This window comes from Pan troglodytes, chromosome 21 (genome assembly GCF_028858775.2).
Source record: "Pan troglodytes isolate AG18354 chromosome 21, NHGRI_mPanTro3-v2.0_pri, whole genome shotgun sequence".
NCBI lineage: Eukaryota > Metazoa > Chordata > Mammalia > Primates > Hominidae > Pan > Pan troglodytes.
The window spans coordinates 16042700-16070486 of NC_072419.2; the positions used below are offsets into that span (position 1 = coordinate 16042700).

The following is a 27787-nucleotide window of genomic DNA, read 5'->3' on the forward strand; positions in this document are numbered from 1 at the left end:
AAACCAGGTTCTAATTGCCAAGGTTTTTTCCTTTTCTCCTTGCAGCTAAACAAGCACTGGCCTCAAGAGAAGCAATATTAAAACAATTTGCAGCTCACCACCAGCTGCTGACTAACGGCGCCCCCCTGTTCCAACAGCCGTAACTACAGCTTTGATTGGACAAGAGGCTGATTTCAGTAACTTCCTCCTGATAAGAAAACCACAGCCATGGACTGATTCTGGCCGGTTTATTCATGGCTGTGCACTTGGTTGCCTTTGTGTCCTAAAAAGGAGGTGTAGGGCCTAATTGTAATACATGTAAATGTTAATTCTCCACCCCAAAGCACACATGGTTATATGTTACCTGCATGTTTGTTCAGTACACATGCCTCAGGACCACCTTCATGAGTATTTGAAGCTCTTCGTATAACCTGTTGACTATGTATGTTTGGCCAACCTGTTCAACTAAAATTTCTGTCTAATTCCTCTCTCCCTCAAAGTGCCTATTTCTGGTCTTTGCTGGAAGCTACACTTCCCAGCTGGTAGGATGGCCACTTGGCAGGCTGTAAACTTTTACAAGAAATAAAGTCTCCTTTTCTAAATGTATAGATCTTGTGATTTTTCAGTTAACCCTCACTGCATATTTGTTCTTGATTAGATGTTGAGAAAAATATTTTGGATATATTTGGTTAATTAAAATACATTATTAAAATTAATTTTACCTGTTTCTTTTTTTACTTTTTAAAATGTACCTACAGGATATTTTAAATTATGTTAAATTATGTGTGTGTTTCACATTGCATTTCTAAGGGACAGTGTTGCCATTGAGATTCCTGAGATGCTCTGAGTCAACCATTCATTTCACACTCTGGTTCTCAAGGTGTCGTCCCCTCTGACTTGAAGCATCAGTACTACTTAGGAACTTGTTAGATATACAAATACACCACCACACCTCAAACCTACAGAATCAGCATCTCTGGGTGGGATCAGAGCTGAGCACACCCTTCATACTAGTGCTTCTGAAACTGATGGACCTGGAATGGGATTACTGGACTTGGCAAAATTAACCTTTGCAAGAGGATCAGATTTACTGAATTGCAAAGCAATTTAAAATACTGGATTTTGTGCCAAAAATGTTCAAAACTAGACAAGAATATTGAAGCAAAGCAAGCTGTTGTGCTCTGGAAGAGGGCTGCTTGTCTTGGCGAGGGGTTTGGGTCGTAGGGTGAGATAAATAAGTAATCAAGCCCTTCTACCATTTAGTTGAAAATGAGAGATTGGGAGATTTGACCTCATAAACTAATATTTATTGAATTTGATTTTAAACATTTGATTCTAAATCCTCACAAACACCCTTTGTGGTGGGCACTATTATCAACTTCCTTTTGTGGGTAAGGAAACCGAGGCACAGTGAAGCTGATTAGCCATACTTGGCTAATTAAGTATGGTTCAAGGCCATACTTGCTGGAGTCAGAATGACTCAGGCTGCAGAATGTCAGGCTACAGAATGAATCAGGCTACAGAGAGCAGTGGGCTTAACACTGCACATATTGTCTTGCCCAGGCCTTATCTTAGCTAATCTAACTAATCTGTAAAGTGGGTATTTCTACACTAGTCATTCCTGGCTACCATTAAAATCACCTGGAGACACCCAAAACACACACTCCTGCCTAGGCTCCAGCAAACCAGAGATTCTGATTCCATTGGTCTGAATGCACTCAGGAGTGCATAAGAGCCCCCCAGGACGTCCAAAACAGCTCCCACTTGACAGGTGATGAAGAGGAGGCTGGGAGGAACAGGGCTGAACAGGTTGTCAATGGCTAAACTCAGGTTCTGTAAATTGGGCAAGGGCTTCTCCAACCAGACTGTACACAGTCCTTGGATATCTCTCAGATGCACGTTCCGAGGCAGTAGGGCTGGATGAGGCCTGCAATCCTGCAGTCTCCAAGGGACAGTGATGCTACTGGTCTCAGAACTACACTTTGGATTTTGGACAGCACTTTGTCAGATGTCCCGAACCATGTGGTGTTTCCTGGCCAGCTAGAGAGCTGCGGCTTTCCTGACAGTCTGGTCTGGGAGAAGGTATTCTGCTGAGGTGCACCCAGATTTGGGATTCTTTAAGATCCCAGGTTTGAGATCCGTTCAGTGATCTCCAAGACCCAGCTAAGGAGGAAGGCCTTGGAGCGGAGTTGGAGTTCCACTTCTTGAGATGGAGGAAGATTCTGGGAAGCTGAAAGGAAAAAACTCATGGTTACTGCCCAGAGGCAGGAATCGCCGCAACACCACCCTTCTCCAGTTCGTCTGCTCTCCTCTCACCCAAGCTCAGCCTCTGGCTTCCCACTCTTCTCATTCCCTCTGACTCCAGCCTGAGCCATGGGGTGGGGTGTCAGGACAGGGACAAGCAGCCTCTGCCTCCCAGGGGATGCACGACTTTCTTCGTCTTGCTGGAGGGTCAGACAGAAGGAATTCAAACATTTCGATGCGCATTTCTCACTCACCCTTCTACAACCCTCCCTCACCACTGCCCCGACTTTCAACACCAGTTCTGCCTCCTTCCTCCAAACTGGTTGGCGTGGCACGGGGATGGCCCTTGGCTTCGCAGTGCCCGGAGGTTCGGGGCGAGCACTGGACCAGAGCCCAAGTTCCCAAGATCCCATTCCACGGGGAGATGCGGACTTTAGGTGGACCCGGAATGGAAGGAGGGTTTTTGCTGCCCGCATGCCCCCAGGGCTCTTTCCGGGAAATGGAAGGGCGAGTCCTTTGCTTCCGCAGCCTCCGGTGGGAAAAGATGCCACGTGGCGCGGTGCGGGCGGACTCAGAGGCCCCAGGCGCCCCCGGGAACTGCCACCTCACTCAGGGCCCGCGGTCCCTGGCGAAAACGGGCGTGGCGCCAGTGCTCAGACCGTGAAGTGGAAAAACGGATCATAACCTCGCGTTAAGGGGAAATTCAGTTTTTTTTCTCTGAGAAATGTATCCTTCCCTAACCAAAATCCAGCACCTAGGGCCACCCATCCCTCGGTCCCTGAGCCCACCCTCTCCCTGCAGGCACAGCCATCCCAGGTTCCGGCCCATCAAGTTGGGAAATGAGACGATCCATCAGTGCCAGGCTCCCGGGAGCTGCAGCTGGCTCCAAGTGCGTGGCCGGAGGCGTCCCCCATCTGCACGAGTCCCCAGAGTCACCCGGGAATAACTGCGCCGCCGCCGCCTCCGCCGCCTGGGCTCCCGACCTCCGCGCGACCCGCGTTAGCTCGCGTTGCCTGCTGTGGCTTTGCTGCTCTGGGCCACAAGGCCGGGCTGGCTTGGGTTGAGACTCCCGAGGCTGCAGGCAAGGCGGTGGGTACAAACTTCCGTAGATCCTGCTGTTTCTCTGAAGAAGAAGAAAAACATTGGCCCCGGAGAATTAGATAATCCTGGGGAAGAAATAGATTTGGGCCTGGCACCTGCGGGGGTAGGTGCCCACGCGGGGTTGCTAGGCCAGGGGACACCTCTGGTGGACAGCAGAGGCCTGGGGGATCTCACAAGCACGGGCAAGGCTGGGGCACCCCCAAATCTGCTTTTAAGTTGAAACAACCCTAATGGTCACCATGGAGAAAAAAATAACCGAATGGGATATTTTCACACCCTTATTTTGAGGGACTGTTGAAAAAATCTCCAGGGCTTTTATCAGGTGTGGGGCCTCCCAGAGTTCGTATATGGCCCTCACTGGACCAGGGGAGAGAGGCCGGGGACAGGCCACCCTTGAGCTCAGCCAGACAAGGGATCTTACATCCCGCCTGCGGCGTCGGGCAGCGCACCTGGCGGGCTGGACCGGGACAGGGGGCGGTGCGCACCGGGGCTCCCAAGCAGCCTTAGCGGTGGAGACCTTCCGAGGGGAGGGGAGCCTGCGGTTTGTCTCCCGTTAAGGTGGAAGACTGGATTTTTCCTCCAGTTCCGATCTAGGGTGGAGAAGTCCCTTCTCCCGCGCCCTCATGCCCAGATTGGGGAATGAGGGGACAGCAGAAAAAAAGCCCTAACATAGCCCAGAGCCTCCAGCAGCTTTGGGCGCCCTGAGGCGTTGGAGGTAGGAGGAGGTGTGAATTTCATTCCCGCCTCTCTGGGCATGGAGCTTAGCTTAGCGAATAGGGACCCTACAGAGGGAACACCAATGAATGAGTCCACCTTCTCTCCTGGTCCTAGGGCCCGAACCCACTTGTCTCCAGGGCTGGCGCCAGCCCCGCGCGCAGATACCGCTTCCTCTGGGTAACCGCCTGGACTGCCTGCGCGCCCTCGGAGCCCGCCTGGTTGGCAGTCTCTGCTTCGATCTCCTCTAAGCAGAATCTATTTTCTGTTTGGAAAATCTCTTACAGGTCCTGGGGTTGTCCCAGGACCAAACTGCAGCGAGGCCGCGCGCCCCTGGCCCTGGAACGCAGCATCCTCCCCATTTTACCTGGAGGCTAGGTCGTTGGGGCTCTTCGGGAGAATTTCCCTGGGCACGGATACTGTGCTGGCGGTTTAGAAAAGAAAAAGAAAAAGAGAGAAGCGAAGCCTCTGTAACCTGGTCTCCTCCCTCTCCTCGGTTTAATACCCTGCCTCCCCTACTAGTCTCCAGGCTTTTCTCTGGACAGGGGAGGGACCCGAGAAGCCCGCGGCCAGTAATCGCCAGGGTCTGTCTCGTCGCCCATCCTCCCCGCCCCAGAGCAAGGTCGGCAGAGGCTTCCCGGGGCATAAGACCTTCAAAGAAAGTCTCAGAGGAGCCAAGACACGCTACCAGGAACTTTCGTCGCCTTTTAAAATTGTCAGATAGACAAGTAAAAACAGTAGCTAACTAAGGGAACAATGGACTCTTGTGACATGTGTAACTCTTCCAGGTACCCCAACACTAAAGACCCCGTGGTTCCTGTCGCCATGGCCTGAACGTACTCAACTCCAGCCCCGGGACTGACCTCTCTCCCTGAGCTTTGGAGCGGGTTTGGACCTAGCCGTTGCAAGTAGGCATGACTTTTATCACCCATCGCTATACCCAGAGCAGCTGCTCGAATGTGCCAAGGAGCCCAACTCGGGTGCAAAGCGCCGACGTCTTTCCCAGGTTGAGGACATCGCGAGCCAGAGGTGCAGGCAGCGAGGCGCCCAACAGTAGAATGCATCTTCCTTCCCGCGGGCAGAAGCCGTCAAGTCTGGAGTCCGCAGCGGGCGCGCGGGCCAGCCCAGGGATACTGAGCCATGAGCAACCAGGCCCACCTACAGCCGCGCCATCCAAAGGTAACACCACAGACCACGGTCCATGTGTCCTGAGCAGCGCACACTTCCTGCACGTTCAGATATTACATTTTAATAATGAAATTCTGAGCACCCCACCCCATCAGCCAAAGGATATTGCTCAGATAACTTCCCTACTAAGATCACTCAGACTTGGGGCATGTAGTTCTGGAGGTATCCTTTAGGAAAGCTATGTCGAAGACCAGAGAATTGAAGCCACTCCTTCCACATGTTGTCGCTACTAGAGTAATAAAGTCATAACTAACATATCGCTTCTTATACTCCCATCCCATTCGCCTTTCCAATACACTCTCCCTTTCCCACTATCTTGTTACTAAAACATCTTGCTATGCTTTTACAACGAGAGAGAGAGAGAAAACAAAGTCCTAAACTTACAACATCAGAGCACCCCAGGGAATTCCAGGACTCCAGCTACAATGAAGCAAAGCTTCAATAGGAGACAGTGGGCTCTGGGCTCCACTCTCACCCTCCTTCCCAAAGGCCATTAATATAAATTTTCCTTAGTTCCAAACACATCTTCAAGTTAATATGCAGATAACTTCAGATAGACAATTAAAAGAGTAATTGGCCGGTCACGGTGGCTTACACCTGTAATCCCAGCACTTTGGGAGGCCGAGGCAGGCGGATCACGAGGTCAGGAGTTCGAGACCAGCCTGGCCAAAATAGTGAAACCCCATCTGTACTAAAAATACAAAAAATTAGCCGGGCATGGTGGCAAATGCCTGTAGTTCCAGCTACTCAGGAGGCTGAGGCAGGAGAATAGCTTGAATCCAGGAGGCAGATGTTGCAGTGAGCGAAGATTGCACCACTGCACTCTAGCCTGGGCGACAGAGTGAGAGTCTCAAAAAAACAAAACAAAACAAACAAACAAAAAAAAAACAAAACAGAGAGAGAGAGAGAGAGAGAGAGAGAGAGAGAGAGAGAAGTAACCAAGGGAACAATGGACTCCTGTGACATCTCATAGATTTTTAGGGTACTGCATTATCCCAGAATTCAGGTAGCAAAATACGTTAAATGAGACACAGCTTGTCTAACCTTAGGCCTATTGTGACAGATGTCATTTCTTGGAGAACAGACTCATTAAAGATTTTTTAAAATCCTCAAATGAGTTTTAATTCAACCTTACAGAAAGGTGCCCTGCCCAGAAGTTAACAAGGTTTTCCTCCCTCCCGAGATAGCAGAGTAAATTGTTTATCACTGACCAAAAATGTAAGACTGACCAGAACAGTTAACTAATCACGGATTCAAAAGACAAAAATGATTTACTTGCTACTGAAATTTTGAGGAATGATTACCTGGCCCCTCACCATTTACTTATTTAGGGTTTGCTATAAGGATGCAGTTCTCTATATTGCCCCATGCTGAAGGCAATTCTTCTAAATGAACTCATAAATGGTATTTTTTTCAGGACTTAGTGTGAACATAGCCAATAAAAAGGCCATTATTCTGGTGGCTTGTTTCCTCCACTGGTTACCGTTATTGCAGAAATAACCATTGTTTCATTAGAGTAGATGCAGGAGACACCAAAGAAGCACTAGGATGAGGAAAATTACACCAAGGGCATGCAGACTGAGTGCACTGGAGCCTAAACTCAATTTTCTGATTCTTTCCAAATATTCTAGGGCTTAGCAATGTATGTGCGAAATATTCTTGTGCATACATTGCTCATGCGCACACTTATTTTTGTACTCTTTGCTCTGGATCTAAACCCTTGTGGGATAGAAACTGAAAAATAATTCTTGTGCATACATTTATTTTTCAGTTTCTATCCCACAAGAGTTTAGATCCTAGAAAGGGTTGCAAAGGTCTTTGAAGGCAATGATTAAATGAAATAATTGTTCTATGATAAGCTGAACACAAGAAAAGTTTTGGTGAGTAGAAAGTCTGGCTTAACAGCTGTGTGCATCTTGTTTGTTTAAATTATTTCTGCTTGTGTTATTCGGGTGTGCGTCCGTTATCTGTGTGTGGGTTGCAGAGGGATGGCTTGGTGGCTGTGGGGACAACAGAGCAAGGAGTACATTTTTACACTTTACTGTAAAGTGAACTGAAACCTCAATAAACCAAATTTCAGCTGCAACAAAGCCAAGCCTTTTCCTTTTGAAGCTATAAATATGCTTTTCTTATTAGTATTGTTCACTAATTTTCATAGTTTTGTTTCTTGATTCTACAAATACAAGTCAATTGCTTGCACAACCAAGTATAAAAAGATGCCCCTAACAACTTAAAAAGTTTAATTTTATTTAGAATAAATTTTGCATAGGCCATTCTTTTGCATATGCCATATGTGGGTAAATTATCAAATAAGGAAATGAAATAGGGGTTCTATAGTACATAAGGCATTGTTGATTTAGGGCCTAATTTGCTTTTTATTGCAAATGGATAAATATGGATGGATGAAGAGTTACATCTTTGCATTGATTCCCTATTCAATAGATATTTCTTCCATCTGTATCCTTCCTTCCACCCTACATCAGTTTGTCAACTTCTTTCAAGACTCACCTTCTCCAAGAGACCTTTTTTCATCAATTTCAACCACTCTCCCACCTGGGATGCCTGTCTTACTTTTTTTTCCCCCTGAACATTTATGCAGACACTGTGCTAGGCTAACTGGAATCTTTATGTAAATTCTTCTCATCCAAATTGAAAGTTCTATGCAAGGGGCTCTTCTTGCCCTTTTATAAAACAGCAACCACTCAATGGCATGAGATTCATAAAGGCTAATTCAGTAAGTATCCATATGAATTGAAAAACAGCCTTTGAAGGACCTAGAAGATCTAGAGGAGATCCCAAATCCAGTGTGTTTAGGTCACACTGCACCCTAACAGTTTCTATTGACCACCAGCAGCAATAATAAAAATTGACACAGTCACCACCCACGCAGGTGTACATATTTATGTCAATTTCTCCTACCATCTTTTAGACTTGAGAAATGAAAAGTAGAGCAAATTCTGGGGAACATTGTTAATATATTAAAATGCAATTTAATGGCAAATTTTTCTCCTTGATCACCTCTTTGCTTATTTTAGAGAACCAAAGAGTTTTTTTCCAGAATGATTAGAAAGATATTTAATTAATGTAGGTGAAAGTTGTAGGTATAATGACCTAACTCCTATTGCAATGTATCACAGTGGATAAGATGATAAATTAATGGGCATTTGTTAGCCATGTTTAAGATTAAACATTAAAAAAGTCATTAAACTGATTGTGCTTTGAAAATAATCCCCCCAGAAAAAAAGAGTTAAAATTGCTTCCTTTCTTCTTTCAACCCATTTGAGTACTCTAGGGTACACTCTCCAGTGTCAACAAAGAGATCATTTATATCAGGTATAATTTTCAAAGGAACAACCATCTCATTTGTAAATCAACTACTACATTTTAAGATCAATGACCAATGCTACTACTCACCTAATCTTTTATTATTAAGGCAGATAATCATGAATTAATTCAGTTGATCTTTTAACAACTTATATAGTGAAGATATCTGCAATAACATACTGCAAGAGAAATTGTCAAAATCTTTTATAGGTGTCTCTCCTACTTGTGTAATGATAAATATCTTTTGGTTTTCAAAGCATCAAGCATACTGGAAGTAGTAAGTATTCGGTTAATGTTTATGGATCTATTTGTACTTTGTTTATTTATACTCATTGGCCCATTTGGTTTAACTAGCCATCCCCTGAGTTATTTTCCCAATTTTTCAGATGAGAACAAATAAAATCTTTAGAAGGTCACAAAAATAATAAGTAGTGAATCCTGGACTGAAATCTACTCATTTCTGTCCTCATAAAATACTGGAGAGAGAGAGAGAGAGAGAGAGAGAGAGAGAATAAATACTTTATTACATGTCTCATTGTTTTCCAGTTTTCCAGTACTACAGGAAAATAAGTGTTTAATAATAATTGCTAACATGAAAAAATGTAACACATACAAATGTTATATCTTCCACTTTCAACTGATGAGAACTGACATATCAATCTTCTGTATAAAATCATTTCTGTTAAGTTCTGTAAAATTTGCATCAATTCTTCTATATATAATCATCTTTGTAAAGTTCTTGAGAAATGTTTGGATGAAATACTGAACTACAAACATAAAAGTCAAGATGTCAAAATATAATGTCAATTTTAATATTACTTTATAATTTGAATTGCTAGTGATCTAATGATTGATACAGGAATATGTTTGAAAGCCAAAAACATTATATAGATACTTTGTGGCAGATATGTCAGAATGTGATTATACTTAAAACAGCATTCTATAAATTTCAAGAACGTGAATTAATGATAGAGATTTCAGGTTTCAGATTATTATTTGATATTGAATAAAGATTTTTATGGAAGTCAAAATATGGAGTAAAAATATGATATAAGGAGAAATGAAGATAATCTCACAGAGTTAAAGCATGTGATTTTTGTATTTTAATTCTAACTGACCATGTGACATTTGGGAAGGTCATTTAATTTATTTGAGCCTCAGTTTTGGGGTATGTGAAACCACAGTAACTCATATCTTTCCTTGCCTACCCTCTAAGATTGGGGAGAATCAAATTAGATAATGCAGGTGAAATACTTCGCAATTTTCCCTTTAATATGACATTGTTTTATAACATTATATTACTGATGCAACATTTATTTGCATTATGAAATATCTTCTAAGGAATAAAATATTTGGACATCACTACAATTGATGAGGACTGCATGTGTATTTTTGAAAGCTGTATTCTGATTTACAGAGCAAAAATAAAAAATAAGCAAGCTACCAAATATGTAAATACAGGAATTAGCCCAGTAGTATTTGTTCTTCTGTTCCACTACAGGCTTTAGAGTAATATCAGTGTGTGTTTTTCTTACATAACTATGTGACATTACTTAGGGCATAATTCTAAAATTTCTGTCCTAGGAGACACTAGATAACTCTCAAAAACTTCTGATTTGCTTGCACCCCTTTTTGGCAGAGTGGTCACAGTATAATGCGGGAGGGTAGGTGACCCCAGAGTTCAGAGTCCTCATGCACCCGGGAGCAAAATTCACAGGAAAATAAGCCCACATGGAGCTACTGCATTGTCTGATGGCCTCGTTCGAGGAGGCGTCAATTTAACTTTAAACCCACGAGCTCATTGAGAGCAGGGGAGAGAAGGGGATGTCTCCAGATTCAGGAAACTGTTGCCATAGCATTTTCCCTTCTCTATTCCTGCATAGCCCTCCTCCCCCGAATCAGCAACAATTTTTGCTCCACCGTTTTGTTTCGGGAACCAGATGCGTTTTCAGAAGACAGTACTCCAGTGATAAGGTATCTACACCACGTAATAACTGTACCTGGTAAGGAGATTTAATAAGGCTGAGGGTGGTATTAAGTTTCTCAGAACAGACTCATCTTTGCGGATGCAGTTGCAGAACAGGAAACAGACCCAGGGAGAAGTTTAGGTCCCCCCAAATCTCATTGGCCCTCCGCACAAGCCAAGCCACAGCCACTCCTGCCACACAATCGGATTGCTTTCAGCACTCGCAGCCGTGGACCGCCGTGCAGTCCTTTCCTCTGCAGTGAGCTGATTTGCTCTGCCAGCAGCTGTCGGTGCCGTACTCGACACCGAGTCCTAGCCAGGCGCTCACAGAATACGCGCTCCCTCCCTCCTCCTTGTCTGTCCCCCGCCCCTCGCTCACTCCGGCCCACTCCAGCGGCGACTTTGAGGGATTCCCTCTCTGGCGGCCTCTGCAGCAGCACAGCTGGCCTCATTCGGGGCACTGCGAGTATGGATCTCCGAGGAAGAGCGGTCCCCAGCATCGACAGACTTCGAGTTCTCCTGATGTTGTTCCGTGAGTAGCGATTTGGCGACTGGGAGAGAGGACGGGCACTCTTTGCAGAGAACAGAGCCGGCAAAGTGAAGCCAATTAGCTTGAGATAAAAAATATGGCCCTTAATGTTTTGCGGTGTTTTTTTTTTTTTTTTTCTTTTAGGGGAGGAGGGAGGGCCTTCCCCGCCGGTGGCAGGGAATTCCCCTGAGAGCCATACACCTCTGTGGCATATTCCAGACAGAGCCTAGACAGGCCAGCTTCCTGAGGTCAGAGCATTGGCAAGAAATCTTTACTTTAAAATCCCAAGATGTAGAAAACAGCCAGCTATATTACAAACAAAGTCAGGATTTTTAATTTTTTTAATTGTATTTTCATTATAAATTAACAGCGAAGGAATGAGGCTTGTTAGACCCGGGTTAGAGAAACGGCTCGTAGAGCGCACAGCTGCTGGCAGAGAACTTTGTCACTCCAAAGCCTGCAGACCACTGTCTCCCCACTCCAGCGCCCGAGACGCGTGGGCTCCCTGAGCCCTGAACTGATGGAATTGTTTTGTTTGTTCCGCAGATACAATGGCTCAAATCATGGCAGAACAAGAAGTGGAAAATCTCTCAGGCCTTTCCACTAACCCTGAAAAAGATATATTTGTGGTGCGGGAAAATGGGACGACGTGTCTCATGGCAGAGTTTGCAGCCAAATTTATTGTACCTTATGATGTGTGGGCCAGCAATTACGTAGATGTAAGGAATCTTTCCCCCCCTCAGCTTGCTCCTAGGGCTCCAGGGCGAAGGGCACCCTTCCTCAAGGCTCTTCGAAGACCTGGGTTGCCCTCCTTCTTTCCCACACCCCGGCAGGCTGCTCCCGAATGCTGCATGGGGATTCCAGCTTGTAATGCCTTCTGTTCCCCTGCCTGCTTGGAAAGTAAACCCCCTTCTCTCCGCTTCCCTATCGGGGCTGCACGTAGAGCATCTAACCGCATGTTCCCGGAACCTGGGATGCGCGCGCGCAAAGGAGCGCCCAAGCGTGCAACCCAGAGTTTGGACGCGCCGCCCTTTACAGCCCCCGCCCCGGGGCCGGGCGAGCTGAGGGGGCGCGGGGCGTCTGTGTTCCCAGCTGATCACAGAACAGGCCGATATCGCATTGACCCGGGGAGCTGAGGTGAAGGGCCGCTGTGGCCACAGCGAGTCGGAGCTGCAAGTGTTCTGGGTGGATCGCGCATATGCACTCAAAATGCTCTTTGTAAAGGTAACTCCGAGCCCAGCGGGCAGAGGGGCCGCAGGCTCCGCGTGGGTGTGGGAAGTGGCGGCCCCTAGGTTTAAGAACCCAGACGCTGCGGGGACGATTGAAGCGCACCTCCCCGGCTCAACAGGAAAGCCACAACATGTCCAAGGGACCTGAGGCGACTTGGAGGCTGAGCAAAGTGCAGTTTGTCTACGACTCCTCGGAGAAAACCCACTTCAAAGACGCAGTCAGTGGTGAGTGGAGGCTGGCGTGGCTGGGGAGGGAGCCTGGGAACTCGCAGAGCAGGCTTGGAGAGAGAATTCCTCAAGGTTTTGGAAACCGTTCCAGGCTTTGAGGTCCCAGGCCAAGTCTTCCCTCGGCTTGCTCTTTAGGGCGGAAGAGGCGGGAGCGCCCATGAGTCTTCTGGGTCTCAGGCCTTGTAGATCCGCCAGGAACCGCAGGCGTGGGGACCCAAACGTCACCCGTGGCCTGATCCTAGATAAGAAGTCCCTTGAAGGCCTGTCGTTCCCTGGTGCTTCAAAACGACCTCTTATGATTTGGCCATTGAAGGACCACGGAGAAGGGCAAAGCTGCATTTTAATTTTCTTCCGCACCCTGGTTTTGTTTCTTATTCGCTAAAACTGCAAGGGGGCAGTGCGACTTTCCTTTTCAGTCAGGATGTGATGGCCTTCAGTGTCTTTTTGCGCATGGCAGCATGGCTCGCACGGGATATTCAGTCATCGACTGCAGCTACCTGACAGTGGATTCTGCACCATGTATAATTTACCAGCGTTTCTGGCCCATCCCTCCGACAACTCACCCAGATCCTCCTCAGCAAAACGAGCGTTCATCCCCCGAATAACAATATTCCTATCTGCAGACACCGTCAAATACCACATTTAAATTTATTTTATTCTTTATAAGTTGTCTATTTCACTCATAATGAGGCCCTTCATCACCCAGGCACCTGAGTTGGGAAAGGATTTTTATTGAATACATAAAAATACGTGCGTCATCTTTCCCTTTTCACCCCTTTTTGTTATCACAGTAAAAGGAGGATTTTTTCTTTTTCATCAAAGTTTAGATGCAAGATGTCCCCCAGTTAAATTAGACCAAAAAGGAAAAAGGAAAAATCAAACTTAGGTCAGAAAAAGAGCAATGGGAGGCAGACCTTCAGAGGGGATGCATGTGTGTAAGGACAAGCATCCAGAGGACCAGCAATCTGTCCGGCTTTGTTGAGGAAGATGTTTTATTCTTTGCCAGGCCCGTGGGAAATGTGGAAAACCAAGTCACTGTTCCTTCTGTGTCTTTGGAATCTCCATTATTAGGGATTTTTTTTCTTTTTTGAAGTGCGGTCTCACTCTGTCCACCAGGGTGGAGGGCAGTGGCACCACCATAGATCACCGCAGGCTGGAGTAAGCTACTGGGCTCAAGAGATTCTCCCACCCCAGTTTCCCCAGTAGCTGGGACTACAGGCATGTGTCACCATGCCAGACTAATTTTGTAAATGTGTGTGTGTGTGTGTGTGTGTGTGTGTGTGTGTGTGTGTGTGTGTATTTGTAGAGACAGGGTCTCGCTATGTTGCTCAGGCTGGTCTAGAAATCTTGGGCTCAAACGATCCTCCCACCTTGACCTCTGAAAGTTCTGGGATTACAGGCAGGATCCACCATGCCCAGCCTAGGTTTTATACAGTAACAAGGGTTGGGTTTTTAAGTATCATTCTCCTCTTCAAAAAAGGAATTCCAAATTAATATTGAAAGAGCCCTGGCTCTCAAGATAATGGGTGTGTTTGTCCTTCATCACCACTTGATGCCATTTGTAGAGCCCTAGCCCTGGCAAGGGAACAGAGAGGACAGGAGGGGTGTGGTGTCTGGAACTGAGAGGCAATAGCCACCTCTCTGGCACATTAGGTTAGGAACAATGAGGGTTCTGCCAGCAGGAGGGGCCTAACTATTGCTTTGGGCTCTTGCTGTAGCTGGGAAGCACACAGCCAACTCGCACCACCTCTCTGCCTTGGTCACCCCCGCTGGGAAGTCCTATGAGTGTCAAGCTCAACAAACCATTTCACTGGCCTCTAGTGATCTGCAGAAGACGGTCACCATGATCCTGTCTGCGGTCCACATCCAACCTTTTGACATTATCTCAGATTTTGTCTTCAGTGAAGGTAAGTTGTTGGGGGATGGAGGGGAAGAAGACCTAGTTTATTTCAGGAAGGATGAGAGAGGGACCTACCAGGGCCCCAGGATGTTACCACTTGGATTTCCTCTAGGTTGAAATGACACTGCCTGCCTCTTTAATAATTTTCAAAGACTAAAAAAGCAGTAAGCTGAATGTATGAACTTATCTCAGTAGTTCTTTCTTTCTCCCTCCCAACCTTCTCCCCGTTTACCTTCACTTTAGTCCTTTCTTCTCAATCTCTCTTTGTTTCCTCCTTCTTCTTTTCTTTACCTTCTTCCCTCCCTTCTTATATTTCATCTTTCCCTCTCTCCCCATCTTCTTTCCTTTGCCAAAAGATGAACCTTCATAGGGAGAAAGATTTAAAAAGTCACTTTGGAAAAAACTGTAATTTTGATGCAAACTTCCCAAGGAGAAAGCAGCTAAAGTATTTAAGACGTTAGTTAATCTAGAGAGATACAGATCGGGGAAAGGGCCTTTGCCTTTCTGGGCCCATTTCTTCTTGTTCTCTCGGATACTTCTAGTTGAAGTTTCTGCTGCTGTGAGTCCGAGTTTCTGTGCATCCAGAAGGCAGTGGGGGTGGGTGTGTATGCACAGATCATGGACTCATCAAGTCTTTCCACCAAGCATCTTCATGAGGAGGATGTCCTTAAGCTCCAGGGAGGGAAGGGTACCTGAAGGCTGAGCCGTTTAAGGCCAGCTGCTTCTGCTGAGTGTGGAGCAAGGCTGTCTCTCAGTCTGTTTAGCCTCTGAAAGGGGACCCAGCTGTGCTGTGGCAGGTTCAGGTCAAACACATTCTTTTCATCTCAGCACCCCTGCAGAGGTAGGGCACAAGGGGAGTCAAAATCTCTGCAATTTGTTCAAGTCAAGCAACAATTCACATTGGGCAATTGTGGGATAAATGAATTCATATCATTTATTCTCTCTCCCTCACAAAGGAGGTTATTAAATTTTATATTCTGTTCATTCTACATGGAAAAAAATCGGAAAAAATTTTGATTGCTTTGTTTATGCCTTTCTTTGGGTTGGAGACCCCCAGGTGAATACAACAATTCCAATGTTCAGGATATGAGAGAATCTCCACCTTTGTCATCTATGATCATTTTCCAAGGCATCCAGCTTTCATAAAATGCAGCTTCCACTCAACCTATTCCAGAATAGAATGCACCACCTTCCACCTTGATTATTGAGAAGGCATTTGAGAAGTCCTAAGATAAGTTGTCTTTAAGAAAAGACAGGTGGAAGGATAGGCTATCCTATGTTAATGTATTTTCTACAAAATTGAAGCTACTAAACGGTGTCAAGACCTTAACAGTTTTTAAAAATCTTTTTGTTTATGGAAGCATTTATAAAATGTAACAGTCAGTGTCTCTCTTAAACTGAAAATATTAAGCATAATCAAGTATAATTTGACTTCTTATGATTATTGATGACAAGGAATTTATTATGAAAATAATTGGACTATGTAATGTCAGTTCCTAGTCCCCAGGACCCTGCCATAAATGCTTTTGAGTTTATATGGGTACTCTTAATAGTTTATGACTTTCTAGTTTTTGCTGATTAGCTGTTACTAGGCACTTCTTTACTTCTTGTTACCACTGGTGCTATAATTGCTGCTTCTCCTAGCTCCTTACCATTCTGTGTTATTTTTAAGTCGTTGTTTATAGTTGCCTATGGCCTGAGAAATCAAACCTCATAGATTTTTAGAATGGTGTATAAAGTAAGAATAAATAAGTACTGAATAAGGAGCAGAGCTACTTTCCTAAAAATCAGTACAATTCATTGCATGGAGTAAATGGTGTCTTTTTTAAAACCAATTTTGATCCACTTAAAGGTCCTAGATAGGGAAGGCTGCTGGGTAGACATAGAGAGTTTGTAACTACATATAACTTCCTAAATGCAAATAGAGAAGTCACAATCAAATGGCACTTGTCTCACCCCAGGCTTTTATGGCTAATAATTAGGATGTTCTCTCCTGTATGGTGTCCCCAGGCTTACGCCTTGACATTCCTGGGAGGTGGCAAGCCTCATTCAGAATCACTCACTGGATCAGTGTGCCTTTGTGTGGCTGCGTTTTTTTGTTCCTGGCTCCTCCCTTCTGTTCCTCTCAGCACCTGCCCCGACTTTGTTTTGTAAGAGATCATTATTTTCAATTTGGTGGAATTTTAAAGATTCCTTTTGGTTGCCTTTTCGGGATCTATCACTGGGCCTTTATCCCCAGAATACAAGCTCAGGGGCCTTTCAGTGTGTGCATGTGAGTGGAGTATGCTTGCATGGAGAAGGAATATCACGTCATATATCTGCACACCTACTGCAGGGGTGTGTCCGTGTGTTCGTGTGTGTGTGTGTGTGTGTGTTTGTGTGTTCGTGTGTTTGGACCGTGGCCATTGTCAAGCACAGCATAATGGTTTCCTGTGAAGAGTCTATTCCCTGTGTAAGGGGGTCATACCTGGCACTCTTCACACCTGTCTACTGAATAGGCCTTATGAGAAAATCAAGGAAGTGTCCACGAAGTCGGTAAGTGGACACTCACAAGGGCTGAGAGCAGCCCAAATGGAGGTTGACATCTTTATCACACTAGTCCCTTTAGTGCATTGTACTTGGCTACTACACTGACCCCCAAACAAAAGTCTCTTAGCCCAGCAATGAGCTCATGAAACTTCAGCTTCAATGTGCAATGACTGTGGTGATATTGTTAGCACGCAGAGTTGGGTTCACTTAGGTCTGGGAGTGGGCCCCAAGAAGCTCCGTTGCTAGCAAGGTCTCAGGTGACACTGCTGGCCCATGGAGCACTATAGAGAGTTTGAAGGATTAAAGGCACAATAAGCTTCATTGGGTGACACTTGGAGAGGGATTTGTGAGAAGGGAAGCCCCTCACAGCAGGAGACTGTGCAGAGGGAAGCTTATGGGACCACCATTCAGAAAAGGAAGAGGACAAGGGAATGCCCAAAGCAGAGGGGCTTTGGAGAGGGGTTTATGTGTCCAGGTGACATCTGCTCAGCAGCACAGCAGGGAGTCCATGGGTCCCAGAGCTTCTAGAGGCAGCAGTGCCTTGGAGCCTTAGAACTCCAAGGCCCTGTCTTATCAATGGGTAACAGCTGTTGCATGAGGTTTCAAGGAGTATGCAAAGCAGGCAGGCTCCATACAGCTGCAAATTTTCTTGTTTAAGCTATTTTACAAATAACTGGATGTGTAAAGATTTGGGAGTTTGGTGCCAACAGGCTTTTGAGCTAACAGTCTCAGCCTGCAGTGAAGAAATAAACCACCTAGAGGCCAATACACAGAGGCCATCTTTGGCTCATTTATTTACCAAATACACTTTGTACAGCAACTATCACCTCTGCAATAGAAGCTATCACCCCTGCAATCTGAGACACTCTGTTTCTCATTTGGGGCTGATTACCTTGTTCTTCCCCAATTAATTCCTGAGGGCCTCATTCAAAGTCCTGCAATTCCCTTTGAGAGCCCCATGTGATTTCTGGCTGAGATGGGAATGGGGATGTGTCGCTGGGAGGGAACAAACCAGCCTGAGTATTCTAATACCTTGAGTAAAAGGAAACTTTTATGTATTATGTCAGAAAAAATATAATAGAATAGGAAGGCTACCTCTATTTCCCTTTATTCAGGATTCAGGTCTATCAGGCATTTAAAAGACATCACATATAGATTGGTCCCTTTTTAATTCTCTCTCAAGGGGCAAACATAACAAAACAAAACAAAACAAAAAGAAACAAAACAGAACTGCAGAAAGATACTGAGATCCCCATTTGCAATGGAGCAGCTGAGACACAGGGAGGTGAAGCGAATTGGTGAAGGCTTCCCTCCTAGAACCTGTCTTTGGGTATCAGAGGTTTTGTCCTTAGTATCTCAGGGCCGCAGCTGCTCCTGCTGAGTAGCTGTAATCAACATGTGAGTGTGAGAGGCATTTACAGAGTTTGTTGGGTACCCCCAATTCATGAGCTTTTTATTATTGTTCCTAGCATCATGATTGGGAGACGCCACTTAATCTCTATTTTACCCAGATCTGCGGGAACTTTAGTGTTAGTGGAAATGAACATGGCTTACATTTCTCTATATACCAGCCCCCCAGTAGAGCGTCCTGTGGAAAGCTGTCATGTCACAAATGCATGAAGGGTTTGCTGATCCAGAGAGTTTTGTAGACCTGTGACTTACCTGGCACTTCCCAGTCAAGAAACATGCCACCCTACATAGTTGGTCCTCAAGGCCTCCTGAGTAAGCAGCCAAAGGTAAATAATCTGTTATGAACACAGCTGAGAACTGTGTTGAGGACTCCAAGATGGAGCCCCAGCCTTCGGCCATGGAGTTAGCCAGTCATAGAATTCTGTGCTTCGGATGCTGTCCTCTGGAGACAGCATAGGATAAGCCTCAGAATTATCTCACCTGAGGGTGAGCAAACCAGTGTTTACCCACCAAATGCCATCTATCACTGATGGTCGCTGTGGAAGCATTAACTCCCTGGGACTTCTGACCTACTTTGTAGTCAAAACTTGTTGGGATATATGGAACTGGTGAATGCCAAAAGAAGAATGGACAGTGTCTGTGTCCACTACACCTAGGTACTGGGATATAAGAACTTTTTCTGCCACACTGAAACTTTCAGTCTAGTGGGATAGGGTGTATACAATGCATGTCATGTTCCTGGCATACAGTGGCATCAAACAATACTTGCTCTTATTATTTTTTTCTTCTCTAATACTTAAATCTTTTTTTTTTTTTTTTGAGATGGGAGTCAAGGCTGGCCTTGAACTCCTGGGCATAAGCAATCTTCCCACTTCAGCCTCCCAAGTAGCTGGGTGGTGATGCCACTGTGCCTGGCGAATGCTTACATCTTGATGAGGGTATCAGTTTGTCTGCAGTCAAAGGTCTCCAAAGCCCACTCATCTTAACAGCTTCTCAGTATACAAAATACATTTTGCTGATGTTATAGGAGTCCAGAGCCAGCACAGGGAACATATGGAAAGAGCGTCAAACCCTTTCTCTATCTTGCCCTGCCAAACAACAGGAGAAGCACAGCCAGCAAAAAGCTTGCCCACCTCTTCAAACAGTTTCAGTCCATGATGCTAGGAGAGCCTGAGGAAGCAGAGAGCTTGCCTCTGCTTCCATTGCCTATCCCAGTGCCATTCATTGGGGGTGCAATGAAGCGCTCTTGTAGTTTATCTCAGGGAGTCAATATAATTTTTAAATGCTGTCATGAAATAAAACACATATATAGCAACCAGCACCTAAGATAAATTATGATTTTAGTGGGTACACTTGGGTTAAGAGTTGAGGAGACTTTCGTTGGCAACTGGCAGCTGGCAACAGATTATGCATTTATTGTTTGTTTTGTCTTCATCTGGTTCTTTCCAACGATGAGGCTGGTTTTTGTCTCTTCCAGCCACAGGCCACTTACCCTGTTGTGTGTACTCTAGAGCCCTGAGTCCACCATGCAAAGGCATGAGGGATCCTAAGTCCTGTGGAGGTGGACAGGGAGTCAGGGGTTCAGGGAGGTCTGAAGCCAGATGTGGTCCGGGCTAAGCCAACAGAGGCTTTTCTCCCTGGCAGAAGTCAGAGGCCTTCCTTGTTTTGTAATCTGTGGGTTGCATAATCAGTTTACAATACAAGATTTTAACCCTGGGGTATATATAGTTTATAGATAGAATTCAGAGGAAAAAATTTATATCTTTATTTTCACTAACTTCTGATTAATATTTAGCATTTTCTTTGTTTATAAATGAAGGTGACAGACCACAGTAATATTAGCAGTACCCGTGACTGTCACCAATAGAAATCATAGGTATTTTCATCTCACATTAGTTTGTGCAGATCTTGCAAAGTAACATTTATGCTTCTCACTGCTTTATAATCATAGCCAACATATATGTGTTCCAATAAGGAAATACATATATTGCTGTATCTGAAATTCTTTTAAAAATATTTGATGGCTGAATTTCACTTTCCCTTGTAATTGTATGTATTTTATTTTTTATGCATTCATAAACATTATTCCGAGAAGGGGTCCTTAGTTTTATTATACTTGCACAAAAAAGATTACAACCTTTTCTTAGTAGGTCATGAGCAGCATTGTTTTAAATGAAACAGAATAGAATAGAGCATAAATTATTAGATGCATAAAGCAAGGATAACTATTGTTTGTCAAACTTCTGCTTTAGGTCTCTGCATGTACATATGCTCTAAGCTGCCATGTAAAATATTGTTTTTTTTTTCCCCATGGGTCATAGGCAGAGATTAAAAGCACTGTCTTAAGCCTGAAAGAGAAAAGCGTGCCCTGCTTTTATGGGTTCATAATCCCTCATCTAAAACCCAGATCGAACTAAAAAAAAACAAACAAAAAAAACCTTGGTGCTAGATGGTTTTCAGAATTCAGAATATTTTAGACTTTAGGAAGACTATACAGTGCACAATTTATATATTACATAAGACCACGGAAGAGTCAGGGCAGCCCCATGCAATCAAACATATTAATATCTCTGTTTCCTGCGGTGAAACATGTGAAACGTCATACTAAGTGGGATGACTGAAAACTACAAGCAGCCTCACATTAGACTAAGTCAGGTTTTGCTGCCAAACAAGTGATTACAAAGTACTTTTGGTTTTCAGAGCTTTGTGGATTTTGAAACAGTGGATGAGAGAGTGGGCTCAGGAATTCCTTTTTATTTGACCACTTAGTGATTAGGGGTTGGTAAGTGTGGGATTTGGTAGTAGCTATGATACTTTTTGACATCTTCATAGTTGATATCCTCTTTATATTGCCCTTTCCTGTGGTGTGATTAATTCTATTTTTTTTCCTAAAGCAACAAAAGATAATCGTCTGAGAAATAAATCATGATAGCATTCTAAGCATATTTTGTCTTTCTCTTTCTTTACCATACTATATCATCTTTTCTCTAATTTTCTTAAAGAATGGGATGTGAGACATTCTTTTTTATTATCGATTTAGAAATAATACTTTTGGTACTTGAGCTCCAAAGACTCCCATATTTAGAAGAAGTACACAGAAGACTTAAATGTATAAGACTTCTATCTTTATAGTGAACAATGACAGAAAAGCTACTCTGTGCCAGGCACTGTGCTTGGCCTTCTGTAGTATGACGTTGGATACTCACAGCAACCCTGTAAATTAGGTGTCATATCGATTTTACAGGAAACTGAAGCTTAGTAGATTAAGAGATTCACCCAGGGTTGGACAGTGGAAGATCTGGGATCTGAGCCCACTATCATCTCTATCTCTCACAATGTTCCATTACATCTACTCCCTCTTGATGTGATGATCTGGATCTATGGAGACCACTAAAAGTTCATGTATATCTCTATTTCTACAGCTATATCTAACTATATATCTGTTTATTCATTGCTATGGTATAAACCAAGAGAAAAGAGAAGACATGACTTTACAAATTGGTCAAGGTCGTTTGGTGCCCCATCCCCAGATTCTTCCCAATCCAACTCCAACCTCCCTTCCTCCTGAAGCTTTGTTAACTCTCCACCCTCCCTGTCCTGAATACTTGTAGTTGGGGCCACACAGAACACCACCTGTCCATGTTCTCCAGTGATTTTGCTACATAAGCTCTTGCTCCCAGACACAGCTCTTTCTCCATTGCCTCTCCCATTCTGCCTAGGAAGGTAGATGTTGTATTTCGGGCTTCTGACTGATTGTTTGCCTGGGTAACTAGAGTGTAAGCAGGAAGAAGTGAGCTAAAACCATGGTCTACAGTCTGGGTAACTATGAAATTGCTCTGCAGGGGAGAGAGTTAAGAAGGGAAGAGGCAGAGGCTAGAGGCACAAGGGCAACCTTGTAAAGATGCCTGGGGCCTACTCAAGTAGCAGCCTGGAAAGGTGCATAGATGAGAGTCTGAAGGTCCTGAGGGCTTTGCTACTTTTTGTGAGATAATTTATTTTTTATTTTTACCATTTAACACAGACTTAGCCTTATTACTAAATAATTTGAAATCAATGTATTTCTTCTTAATATTTTAAAATTTTCAAAAATTCTTTGTTTCTGTTCAATGTATTGTATTAAGAAAAAATTGTATTAGGTTGCCACTAGCGCCTGCAAACCAATCAAACCCTGCAATCTGTGTTAACATTACATGGGCAACAGAGTGTTATCATGAGGAAAATAAATAACCTTTGTTGTTAACAAAATTCCTACCCCACGTGATCCATTTCTATTCATTGTTCTCTTTAAAGAGGCAATATGGTATCATACTGGAGAAGAAGACTGCCATGCTGGCATCATGAAGTTCTAGGCCTGCCACTCTTTCTGATACACTGTGTCATCTCAGGTCCTGTCCCTGGAGCAATGGATGTATTGGTCCAGGCTGACCTTCAAAGTGTTGGGACTCATTAGAATGGAATCAAATAGTGGGGGGAAAAGTTTCCTGAAAATTCTTTTTCAACCTTTTGGTTGTAATAAGAAGAAAGGCTCAGTTTAGTCCTAATAAGTCCTTAACATTTCTCTACCATTTGCCAAACTATCTTTTAAAAAAGCTATTTCTAGTAGAATTTCTTTTTCTATTATATATATGTGTATTATATAGATACATATACATATGTGTGTGTGTATATATACATATATACACACACACAAAAAAACAGTTGTATTTAGGTACAATTGTGTGCATTTAAGCATGTAATTTAGTAAATATCGACTTATGAATACATCTGTGAAGCCATCACCACAATCAAGAAATCAACATATCCATCATGCTGGAAAACTTCCTTGTTCCCCTTTGTAAAAGTATCCAGCTCATTGAATTTTCAGATGCTAGATGAACCTCTGCAACCAGCATGCAGATCAGGAAACCGAACTGACAAATCCTCCTTTCTGCTCCACCTTGGGATTCTGCGGCCTTTTAATGCCAGTAGTTTAGGTCTGTTAAGTGCTGCCCCAACTATAGTGTTAAGTTGTTTGAGTTCAGATCAGGCTTCATTTACTCCTGGGCAAACCACTTATTATCGTTATGACTTGATTACCTTATGTGTAAAATGAGTATAATAATATTGTGTACCTCAGAGGGTTGTTAATCAGATAATCTTTGTGCTTAGAACTGATTGTTAATTTAGGGACTAAGAATGTCAAGTATACAGCTTTCAAAGGCTGTATATGTGAAAGTAAGTCTCCACTAATTGTTATTATTAGAGAGGAAAGCTCATCCCTTTTCATTTCTGCTGATCTCAGGCAAGGTGAGAGAAGGGACTATGTCAATAGGGATTCTGGAGGAGACTGGAATACAGTAGGTACTTAATAAATGTTTACTTGGTCATCTGGACTTAAAAAACTTGGTGTTTATGAAGAGACATGTAAAGCTTGTTTATTTTTCACTTGAGGCTCCTGATTTTGGTTAAAAGGCCACCAGTTACCCACAAGAAGCAAATGAGCCTGTTCTAGTTTCTAGGAATATAATTCTGGTTAGCCTGACAAACTTTGACCACTAGAAGTTCTCCCAAGAATAGTTTTTTGTTGATGGTGGTTCTATGTAAAAAAATGGAGACTCAGCACTATGAAGCTATCTTGAATTTTAGGAGGCTGAAAAATAAATCAACACTGAGGTGCTGCTAACATTTGTGTTCTTGATCTAGATGCTGGTTACATGAGATGTTCATTTGTAAAAATTCATCAAGCTCTACACTTACTTAAAAATTATAGCATAATTTACATATATTACATGCACCCTTAATGTTTATCCCAGCATTATTCACAATAGCAAAGTTATAGGATAAACCTAAGTGTCCCTCAACAGATGTATGGATAAAGAAAATGTGGTGCATATACATAATTGAATACTATTTGGCCATTGAAAAGAGTGAGATGGTGTCATTTGCTACAATGTGGATGGCACTGGAACATTGCATTAAGTGAAATAAGCCAGATACAGAAAGACAAATATTGCATGTATTCACTCACATGTAGGAGCTCAATAGATTGACCTCAGGGAGGTAGAGAGATACCAGAGGCTGGGAAGGATATGGGTGTGTGTGTGTGTGTGCGCGCGCGTGTGTGTGTTTGTGTTGGGGAGAGTGGACTAAAGAGAGGTTGGTTAATGAGTACAAACATATAGTTAGATAAGAATAAGTTCTAATATTCAATAGCAGAGTAGGGTGACTATAGTTAACAACCATGTGTTGTACATTTCAAAATAGCCAGAAGTGAGGACTTGAAACATTGTTTACACATAGAAATGATAAATTCTGGAGGTGATGAATATCTTAAATTCCCTGACTTGATCATTAAAGTGTATGCGCATAACAAAATATCACGTGTCCCATAAATATGTATGAATAGTGTGTATCAATAAAAAATAACAAAGTAATCAACAAATCTAAAATGTATGGTTTAATGCTTTCGTACTTATATTTGCAACCATGTAAACATCTCCTAGATCAAGATCTACAATATTTCCAACACAGGTGAAAGTTCCCCTGTGTTCCTTTCCCCAGATATAAGCACATTCTGACTTCTATCACCACAGAGTTAGTTTTACCTGCTCTTGAACTTCATATAAATGGAATCATACAGTATGTATACACTCTTTTGTGTCTGGCAATTTTCTGTCAGCATAATATTTCTGAGATGCACCCATTTTGTTATGTGTAGCCATAGTACATTCCTTTTTATTACTGACTACTGTTCCATTATATGAACATATGCCACAATTTATCCATTCCATTTTGATGGACATTTTGGTTGTTTCCAGTTTTAGGCTATTATGAATAAAGCTGCTATGAACATTTATGTTCAAGCCTTTTCCTGTTGACTATGTTTTCATTTTCCTGGGGTAAATGCCTAAGAATGGGATGCTGGGTATGTTTGTCTTTATTAGAAATTATCGAACAGTTTTGCAGAGTGGTCATAACATTTTTCAACAAGGGTGTTACAAGTTCCTGTCATTCCACATCATCACCAACACTTGGTATTTTCAGTCTTTTTGAAACTTACATATTTTTATATAATGCGTTATGTGTACATATTACTTTAATAAAAAGTTAAAAATGAATCAACAATAAAAACGATGATGATTGTGTCTAATGGTGAAACTCTGAACATTTAAATAAGTTATCTGGATGTTTTGTTGACATCTGCCAGGAATCCAATAATTACATGTTGTCCTAGTTAATTGATGTATTTTTATTACGCATTATGTAGAACGATTAAGTGTTAACCTAGGGGTTGGTTAGGGAAAACTATTTCTGAAAAATAGTCCCAAAGCTTCCTTGGGAAATCTTTTTACCTCCATTTCCCTTTTTGTTTTGTAGAACTTATGATTCAGGATGTTTTGACCAGAGCTCACTGCTTTTCTTCTTTCCCATTGCAGAGCATAAATGCCCAGTGGATGAGCGGGAGCAACTGGAAGAAACCTTGCCCCTGATTTTGGGGCTCATCTTGGGCCTCGTCATCATGGTAACACTCGCGATTTACCACGTCCACCACAAAATGACTGCCAACCAGGTGCAGATCCCTCGGGACAGATCCCAGTATAAGCACATGGGCTAGGGGCCATTAGGCAGGCACCCCCTATTCCTGCTCCCCCAACTGGATCAGGTAGAACAACAAAAGCACTTTTCCATCTCGTACACGAGATACACCAACATAGCTACAATCAAACAGGCCTGGGTATCTGAGGCTTGCTTGGCTTGTGTCCATGCTTAAACCCACGGAAGGGGGAGACTCTTTCGGATTTGTAGGGTGAAATGGCAATTATTCTCTCCATGCTGGGGAGGAGGGGAGGAAGGTCTCAGACAGCTTTCGTGCTCATGGTGTCTTGGCTTTGACTCTCCAAAGAGCAATAAATGCCACTTGGAGCTGTATCTGGCCCCAAAGTTTAGGGATTGAAAACATGCTTCTTTGAGGAGGAAACCCCTTTAGGTTCAGAAGAATATGGGGTGCTTTGCTCCCTTGGACACAGCTGGCTTATCCTATACAGTTGTCAATGCACACAGAATACAACCTCATGCTCCCTGCAGCAAGACCCCTGAAAGTGATTCATGCTTCTGGCTGGCATTCTGCATGTTTAGTGATTGTCTTGGGAATGTTTCACTGCTACCCGCATCCAGCGACTGCAGCACCAGAAAACGATTAATGTAACTATGCAGAGTTGTTTGGACTTCTTCCTGTGCCAGGTCCAAGTCGGGCGACCTGAAGAATCAATCTGTGTGAGTTTGTTTTTCAAAATGAAATAAAACACACTATTCTCTGGCCTTTGGCTGCTTTCTTGAAACAAGAAAACAAAGCTAAAATGGTTTCTTTGGTGTCCAGAAAAGAAAGAGGAAAAGATGAAGACGGATTTTGCATGTTTGCAAGAAGAAAAGTAAAGACAGGGCAGGAAACCAGTGAGGGGGAAGTTGGCTTTTCTAGGTGAAAAAAACATGGATTTTTTTGGCAAATATAAATAGTTTTAATAATGGCACCTCTTGACCAGTTGGTCTAATATTGCTTCTGATGCTTCTTGGTCTTGAGTTTGGCATTTCACTTTGGATTAAAAAGGTGGGCTGGATGTAGTAGCCTAAGTTAACTTCTATTTGAAGGAAAATTCCTAGAGAAATGCACATAGTTTGAATTCATTCACTTTCTACATAATCATTTTTTTCCCAGAATGTCCGAGTGGGGGTAGGGAAAAATCTTTTCTCTGGTTTTAGAGTGGAACTCTCTCCCTCCACATATACAGTCTCCACCATATGAGAGGCAGCTCATGAACTCCTCTCCCTAAGTCCTCAAACTGCTCACAATAGGGTATCCTCAGAAGTTCATTATCCCAGCAATCTCACCAAGTATCATCCAGTTTCTGTCCTATTTCCCATTTGTTTGCTGTTCTATTAACCACAATCTTCTTGTCTTCATGATCTCTCTTCAGTGTCTGCCTCTTACCAGTGAGGGAAAATCTTTAATTCCTCCTAAAATTTGCATGTTGCACAAGGAAAAAAATACCTTTGGTGAAAACTAAAAGATGGTTAACTCCATTCTTATACTCATCTGTGATCTGTGATCTTCTCACCCACATTCCCCAAACTTGACAAAACTTTTCCTTTTTAGCATCCCAGTATTTTCTTTAAACGTTGTATTCCTTATTTGGACCCATCTGAATATCTAGGGGAGAAATGGACACTTAGATTTATCTAGGACTTCACAGTGAGTTACCATTCCCTTCTGCAACCCTTTTGAAAAAGAAATCTTAAATCTTTCTGAGTCATATGTCTGAAAATTCCCTTCTGTGTATGTTTTTCTTTAAACTTGCTTTCACAAAACATAAGGCTTATTATTAGTTTTGGAATTGTCATGTAATTACATCATTGTTATGTAAATGTACATAACACCTACTATTGTTTTGTGCACCTATTGAGTACAGGCT

General features: G+C 43.3%; 2 protein-coding genes across 2 annotated transcripts; one reads left to right on the top strand and one right to left on the bottom strand.

Moving 5' to 3' along the window:
* Positions 1–220: 220 nt before the first annotated feature.
* Positions 221–10968, bottom strand: LOC129138156 (uncharacterized). The gene is made up of 5 exons (XM_063803329.1): positions 10718–10968; positions 4979–5264; positions 3012–3346; positions 2296–2423; positions 221–2209 (listed from the first exon to the last, which is right to left on the bottom strand). The coding sequence occupies exons 1-4, from the start codon at positions 10966–10968 to the stop codon at positions 2366–2368; spliced, it is 930 nt and encodes a 309-aa protein (XP_063659399.1). The 3' UTR covers positions 221–2209; positions 2296–2365.
* Positions 4663–26639, top strand: LAMP5 (lysosomal associated membrane protein family member 5). Its single transcript, XM_063802529.1, has 8 exons — positions 4663–4946; positions 5045–5217; positions 10434–11048; positions 11592–11764; positions 12138–12269; positions 12394–12499; positions 14221–14409; positions 25757–26639. The coding sequence occupies exons 3-8, from the start codon at positions 10985–10987 to the stop codon at positions 25933–25935; spliced, it is 843 nt and encodes a 280-aa protein (XP_063658599.1). The 5' UTR covers positions 4663–4946; positions 5045–5217; positions 10434–10984; the 3' UTR covers positions 25936–26639.
* Positions 26640–27787: the final 1148 nt, after the last annotated feature.